This window comes from Cynocephalus volans, chromosome 3 (genome assembly GCF_027409185.1).
Source record: "Cynocephalus volans isolate mCynVol1 chromosome 3, mCynVol1.pri, whole genome shotgun sequence".
Classification (NCBI taxonomy): domain Eukaryota; kingdom Metazoa; phylum Chordata; class Mammalia; order Dermoptera; family Cynocephalidae; genus Cynocephalus; species Cynocephalus volans.
The window spans coordinates 104,881,552-104,889,292 of NC_084462.1; the positions used below are offsets into that span (position 1 = coordinate 104,881,552).

General features: G+C 35.5%; 1 protein-coding gene across 1 annotated transcript; it reads right to left on the minus strand.

Moving 5' to 3' along the window:
* Positions 1-2,358: 2,358 nt before the first annotated feature.
* LOC134372651 (olfactory receptor 11G2-like) lies at positions 2,359-3,297 on the minus strand. Its single transcript, XM_063090081.1, has one exon. It carries the CDS (start codon positions 3,295-3,297, stop codon positions 2,359-2,361), a length of 939 nt encoding a protein of 312 aa, XP_062946151.1.
* Between the last annotated feature and the right edge of the window lie 4,444 nt (positions 3,298-7,741).

Here is a 7,741-nt window from a genome sequence, read left to right on the forward strand (position 1 = left end):
TTCATACTTCCCAACAATAGCTAATACTAATACATTTTGGTACAATTATCATTGATAATAAAATATAAAATTTATTGAGTGCCAGGCACTTATGAATGCATTCATATATTAACTCATTTAATCTTAAACACTCTATGATATAGATATTAGGATCATCTACAATTAAAGCTGGGAAAACAGGCAAATAGCAATTTGAGTAATTTGCCCAGAGTCAATCAATAAGGGACAGAGATAAGTTTTGAAACTAAGCAGTTAAAGTCTAGAGTTTGTGTCTCTGTTTCATCCTGCAGCTTTTTCTGTGTGTATTTTATCTGAGAATGAGATATTCAGAAGTAAAATTACTATGTCAAAGTGTAGTTTGATACATAGTCATCACTTTCAAAATGATTGTTTCAATTTATTCTCTCACTAAATATTATATATGTGTTTATCTCAATTATTTTATAGAAAAAATATTTTATTCTTGTTCAAAATTCCAGTTTTTTGGTTATTAATAATGTTGGATATTTTTAATGCTTAGCAAGTTATACTTCTACTTTTATCAGTTGTTCATATATGTCTTTTGCCTATTTATCTGTAGAAAAATACTTTTTTTGTTAATTAAAATAAGTCCTTAGCAGTGTAGTACACTTTCCTCTGTGTAACCGAGATGGAAAAAAGAGAAAGAAAGAATTCACTCAAAGTAACATCAATAAGGCCTGGAGGGACTGCCACCCATCAGGGGAACAGCAGCCCCTGGAGGGACTGCCACCCAACAGGGGAGCAGCCCTGATTCAAAATCAGCCTTTCTTTTTATTGACAAGACAAGGAAGTTTTCACAAGAAAAATCAGTTGATTCAATCATCAAAGAAGGACATAAACACAGGCAGTGTAAAACTAGTAACAGCAGTAAATTAACAATGTGACATTCCAGAATGTAATTTGTAAAATGCTAGGTTAATTCACCAACAAACAGCTTGTCCTTAGTAAACATTTTCTTTTCTACATACTTCCTACAGCAATTTTCTTAGTATATTTAAACGGCATTCAAGCAGTTTCTTAACATATCTTAAGAACAATCAGTAGGTTAAATAGTCAATAGTCATTCAAGCCAGAATCAAACCGGCCACCTAAAACAAAGCACACAATCCCATCCCTAAACAGTGATTAGAATTGATTAGATGGCTTTTGCCAAACTTATCTGTGGACTTTTGTCCCCTACTCAAGAACCTTTTGGCTCATTCATTCATTACCTAAAATCCTATTCTAAGATCAAAGGAGAATCAAGATTTCTAACCCACTACACAGTGTGACAGACATTTTAAGTTGGTTTACTTAAGATCTGTTCTAATTCCCTTCTCATTTCTCTCTGACAGAACTGGAAAACTAAAAATTATCTCCTCAGACTCTCTTGCAGCTAGAGATGGCCATGTGATTCAGTGCAAGGCAGTAAGATATAAGAAGACCCTCCTAGTGCTATATCTCTGTTTTTTTTCTCCCTGCGTGTGTGATGCTTGCAGATGCAATAGCTATTGATAAGGATGACAAAGCAGAAAAGGAGACAAAGCTGGTCTCTTGGTGGCATAACTGAATTACACTACCAGAAATGTACCCCCTGACTTCTTGTTGCATGAAGAAAGCCCTACTTATTTACTGGAATTTCCTTTACTCTTAAGTGAAAGCCATCTCTAACTGATAGAATATGTATGAGCCCTTTCTAAGTTATATTGATGGCATATATTTTTACAATTTTTAAAATAAACTTTTTTTTAATGACAAAGAGAACAGTTTTTCATTACAATGCTGATGTGTCTATTGATCATTTTCTTTGTGATTCCTAACATCACCTTAAAGTGGAGAAAGTTCTTCCCTTCAAGGTTCTACATTGACTGTATTTCACACATTCAATTCTTTAATATGCCTACAATTTTTTGATAAATAATTTGCAACTCCCTAAAGAGTCCATAACTGGAGGGAGTTTGTGGCCCTCTGAAATTATAAAAGAAATATCATATAAATAGGATGATGTGTATTATTCTGGAAAATGGTATGGTTTTCATCAGATTCTCCACAAAATCTATTGCTTTGGTACATTCAGGATATTATCTCATTGAAATTGTAATTGCTTATTTTTATTAAAAATATCAGCATACTCAAACCAAAAATCTTCAGTAAATTTTCAACAGGCAAGATTTTGATGAGAAACAAAAATCAAATCAATGTTCTCATTCCATTTTAAGAAATTCTCCCATAAAAGCATTTATTCTAGATCTAGTATATATATACTTTTACTTTTAAGCATAGTTTTTCTTTATTCTTTGCAACAGGACTCAAAAGGAATTTTATCTCCCCACGACGTCTCCAATTCAGGAATAATTTTTAAACTTTACACATAACTTTCCTCAGGGCAACTTTCATCTCCTTATTTCTAAGGCTATAGATTAGAGGGTTTAAAAGCGGAGTCGCAATTGAGTAGAACATGGTCACAAATTTTTGCAGCCCAGGCTGATTGGCTGCCCCTGGGCTTACATACATCACTGTGACTGAGCCATAAAATAGGAACACCACTACCAGATGAGAGGCACATGTGGAAAAGGCTTTTTTCCTCCCTGAATCTTTGGGAACCTGAATGACTGCTCGAAGGATCAGAGTGTAGGATGCCAGGATGTATAACAGAGAGATGAACAGTATCACAGCACTGAAAGTACTACAAGTCAGAGTTGTCTTGGGAACGGGGACACATGATATGGCCAGCATTGCCCCAAGATCACACAGGTAGTGATCAATGACATTTGAACCACAAAATGGAACTTGGGAGACAAGGGAGGCAGGTGTCACTAACCAGAGGAAGCCACCCACCCAACAGGCAGACACAAGGGTTCCACAGCCTTTTCTGGTCATTATGGTGGGATAGCGTAGTGGACAGCAGATGGCAACATACCTATCAAATGCCATGAGGGCCAGGAAGAAGAGTTCTGTAGCACAAAGAGAGAGGAAGACGTAGAACTGTAAGATGCAGCCATTATAGGAGATGGTCTTGTTCTTGGAGAGGAAGTTGAACAACATGTAGGGCACATTGGAATTGATGTAGCAGATCTCCAGGAAGGAAAAGTTGGCCAGTAAGGTGTACATGGGGGTTTGGAGTGGTTTGTGCCACCACACAGCACAGATAATAGCACCATTGCCAAACAAAGTCAAGATATAGATGATGGAGAACAAAAAGAAGAGGAGAATTTCTACTTCTTGGCTACACAGGAAACCCAGGAGAATAAATTCATGAACAGTTATAGTGATATTATGATTTTCTGAAATATGCATTTCTTTCTAACCTATGATATGTACAGACATAATCAGAACTACATGTTAAGAGTCTTTTGTTTTATTCAGCTTTACGTAAAACCTCAATTTCTTACTGGAAGTAGTTGGCATTACAAGTAGATAATAAAATCGTATACTTTTAGTCAACATGGAGAGTTTTTATCAAAATATCACAGTTGGAAAGCAAATTTTAAAAGCACCATTGGACATTTTACATTAAAAATTTCCTCCAGAGCATTTTTTCCTAATTTAGCCTGTAAGAAAAAAAAGAGATGAATTATTATCACACCTTAACTGGTCATCTTTATTAAATTTACACTTACGGGTAATAAGCTTGAGGAAGGTATTTCTGCCCTCAAGCTGGACTTGAATTATTTCACTACTCACATTATCATTTCAGTCAGCACCACAGGCTCCATAAATTCTCCCTATTTAACTAAATTATTATAGACAGTTGGTAGGTCACAATAATAATGCACATCCCTAAATTAATTAATTAATCAATTAATTCGTTTCCATTACAAACTCACATCCCTAGATGATTAGTGTGAAAAGACAATTCTCTAGCTTTTGAGAATTACTATCATACTATGTGGAAGTTTGAATTCAGAGAAGGTCATTTTGGAAACTTTGGATCAACAAGAATGAAAGTGAAATATGCAGGCTGTATAGCAGGTTGAGTATCCCTTATCCAAATGCTTGGGACCAGAAGTATTTTGGATTTCGGATTTTTTCAGATTTGGGAATATTTGCATATACACAATGGTATATCTTGGGGATGGAACTCAAGTCTAAACACGAAATTTATTTATGTTTTGTATACACATTGTACACAGCCTGAAGATAATTTTATACAATATTTTAAGTAATTTTGTGCATGAAACAAAGTTTGTGTACATTAAACCATCAGAAAGCAAAGGTGTCACGATCTCAGTCACCCACGCGGACAACCCGTGGTTGTTTGGCATCACCATCATTCCTGACTCTGAATTTATATGCTACTGATAAGCAAGTATTTCATTACACTTATTCATGCATAAGTACTTGACAATAAAAAATACGATATACCATTAATAGAGTGAGAAAATAATGTGCTCCGGGTAACTAAGCAGCACAGTACCATCACCAGAATACCTGTATCAACTGCTGAACAACAGCAACAGCAAACAAAGGCAGACTTTCAGTCTCCACCTAAGATGCTGTGTTGTAATTAAAAGGTTACTGTACACTGTATTTTATTTCTTTTTTTTTTTTTTTTTTTTTTTTTTTTTTTGTCGTTTTTTCGTGACCGGCACTCAGCCAGTGAGTGCACTGGTCAGTCCTATATAGGATCCGAACCCGCGGCGGGAGCGTCGCCACGCTCCCAGCGCAGCACTCTACCAAGTGCGCCACGGGATCGGCCCACTGTATTTTATTTCTTTAGGTGAGAAGAAACATCAGAAGCAATTTAGGGACCAGAAAGTTGGTCCTCTAAGGATTAGAAGACAGTTTTCTGGATGGCCTTTTAAAATATTTTCTCCAGAGTCATCTCCCTCGTTAACAATGGCTTTTGTCTTAGAAGTCTCTCTTTGATTTTAAAAGCTGACATTATTTCTTGTTCTGTCATGAAAGCACACTGCTCTAGTCTTTTAATGAGCCCATCGCACATTTTCACCATGTCGACTATAGACAGTTTTTCTGCAGTGTCAACGATGTCATCTTCATCGTTACTGTTTCAAGTTGAGTATCCCTTATCTGAAATGCTTAGGACCAGTGGTGTGAAATTTTTCACCTGTTGCATGGTGTCAGCACTCAAAAATTTTCATATTTTGGAGCATTTCAGATTTTGGATTTTCAGATTATGAATGGTCAACCTGTATTGAATTAGAAGCACAAGTCCACAAAATGAAAGACAGCTAATAAATAACTAGACCTCAATCCACCAATTCCCAGTCTAAATTAAGGAATGTAGTATGTACTTTGGAAATATTTGAATCAAATTATTTTAATTTGATTTGAATTATCATCTGTGAAGTCTTATTTCACTCACATTTAATGCAGATTTTCAGTCCCATTTGTAAAATATGCCATTTTACTATTTTCTAGAATGAAATCATACACTTTTTAGTTAAAACAGGTTCTCCACACATTGGTTTTTTTCCCTAGGTATTTTACATTATTTTTCTCTCAATTTTTATTTTAAACATTTAGAATTTGGATGGATTTCCTTGTATGTCAGGAATTTTTCAGAGAGTAATATTCATTATGATAATTTCATCAAAGAGTAAACTCTTAAGGCCTGTCACAGGTGACACAGCATGCAGAGTGAAATGCTTAGTTAAATGACTTCCTCAAGACATCTATTCATTCATTCGGCACACACATATTAGCCATCTCTGAAATGGGAGGATTCATTCACACTCACTCTGATGAGATATATCCAGCCTCCAGTGGAATTCAGGGATCTTGTCTGCAGGAGAAAGCATGAATTTCTAGCACTCAACCACTTCTGGCTCTGATGGGTTTGTTATTTAAAGAAAATATATCTCCTTTGTCAGAGTTACTCCCTTTTCTCCAATATGTTTACTTTCTCCTGAGGACCCACAGAAAAAGGAACACTGGGAGACTTTTTGATTGCCCTCCAGGGACACAGATTTGTTTTAGCAAGTCCTGAGAGAAGGAGTCACTTGGATACACAAACTCTGGCTTCCTGAAAATATGCATCTATTGCCAGCTCAGAATTCTTGAGAATAGTTTAACCAAAAAAAAGTTATCCGTTGTGGAAGCTTCTTTCCAGATGAGAACTGCTATTCCAGATGAGAACAGATGCAATTGGGCCAGGCCAATTTCCCTCTTAGAATCATAAGCCTTTCTAATTGTCATCACAGCAGATAAGTTACAAAGACATAGATAATGAAAAGGGTGGTCATGTATTCCATAACCAATGCACCTCTTTCTCTTTTCCTTTTCCTGATCTTTTGGTGTCTCTCATCTGGTTGTTGATTTTCAGGGTTAAAAAAACATAAAGGTACCATGACCATTTCCATTATTCTAGTCCTTAGAATAAGGATTAATGACTGTGGCTGAACCTGGAAATGGGAATTCTCTTCTGGCTGCCAAAGAATGCAAATCAATTCAGAGAACTTTTCTTCAACCCCCTCCCTTTTATATTCCTCAAGTGGGATGTGTCACTACTTTAGGGATCACAGAGCCTCTACGTATAGCCAAAAAGGTTATGAACTGGACAACTTTGGGGAGCATCGCTCATATAAACTATAGTAGAAATGTCATTCTCCTAGAGTTGTCCAGGGCACAATCTGGCCAACTGTATATAACAGGCCAATCCCTGGAGATAGATTAAAAAGTAGTGATCTCTAACTGGCTTAGTTTCCCTGGGATTTTTAGTACTACATTCGACCAGCAATGAATGAGGGTTCCTGTTGCTCTATATCCTCACCAACATTGGTGTTGTCAGTATTTTAGATTTTAGCCATTCTAATAGATATGTAATGGTATCTCATTGTTGTCTTAATTTGCAATTTCTTAATGACATATGATGTTGAACATCTTTTAATTTGCTTCCTTGCCATCTGTATATCTTCTTTGGTGAGGTATATGTTCAGGTCTTTTGCCCATTTTTAATCAAGTTGTTTATTTTCCTCCTGTTGAATTTTTTAAATTCTTTGTATATTTTGGATAACACGCTTTTATCAAATGTGTCTTTTGCAAATCTTTTCTCCCTTTCTTTGGTTCATATTTTTATTACCCAGACATTGTCTTTCGCAGAACAGATGTTTCTAATTTTAATGAAGTACAGCTTATTAATTGTTTCTTTCATTAATCATGCCTTTGGTGTTGTATCTAAAAAGTCATCACCATTTCCAAGGTCATTGATATTTTCTTCCATGTGTCATCTAGAAGTTTTTTGTTTTCTGTTTTAAATTTAGGTCTATGATCCATTTTGAGTTAATTTTTCTGAAAGTTATAAAGTCTGTTCCTAGATTCATTTTTTTGCATGTGGATGTTCAGGTGTGCCAACACCATTTATTGAAAAGACTATCTTTGCTTCATTTCATTGCCTTTGCTCCTATTCAAGATCAGTGGACTATATTTATGTGGGTCTGTTTATGAGTTCTGAATTGCCCATTCAGATTGTCAATTTCTTTTCGTGTGAATTTTGACAGATTGTGTTTTTCAGGGAATTGGTCCATTTCATTGAGGTTACCAAATTTGTGGACATTGAGTTGTTCACAGTATTACTTTAATATGCTTTTAATGTCCATGGGATCTGTAATTATGTCCCCTTTCATTTCTGACATTAGTAATTTGTGTTATCCTTTTTATTTCTCAGTTAGCCTAGTTAGCAACATATTGACTTTATTGATCTTTTCAAAGAATGAGCTTTTGGTTTTATTAATTTTCTCCATTGATTTCCTATTTTAATTCCATTGAATTTGCTCTAATT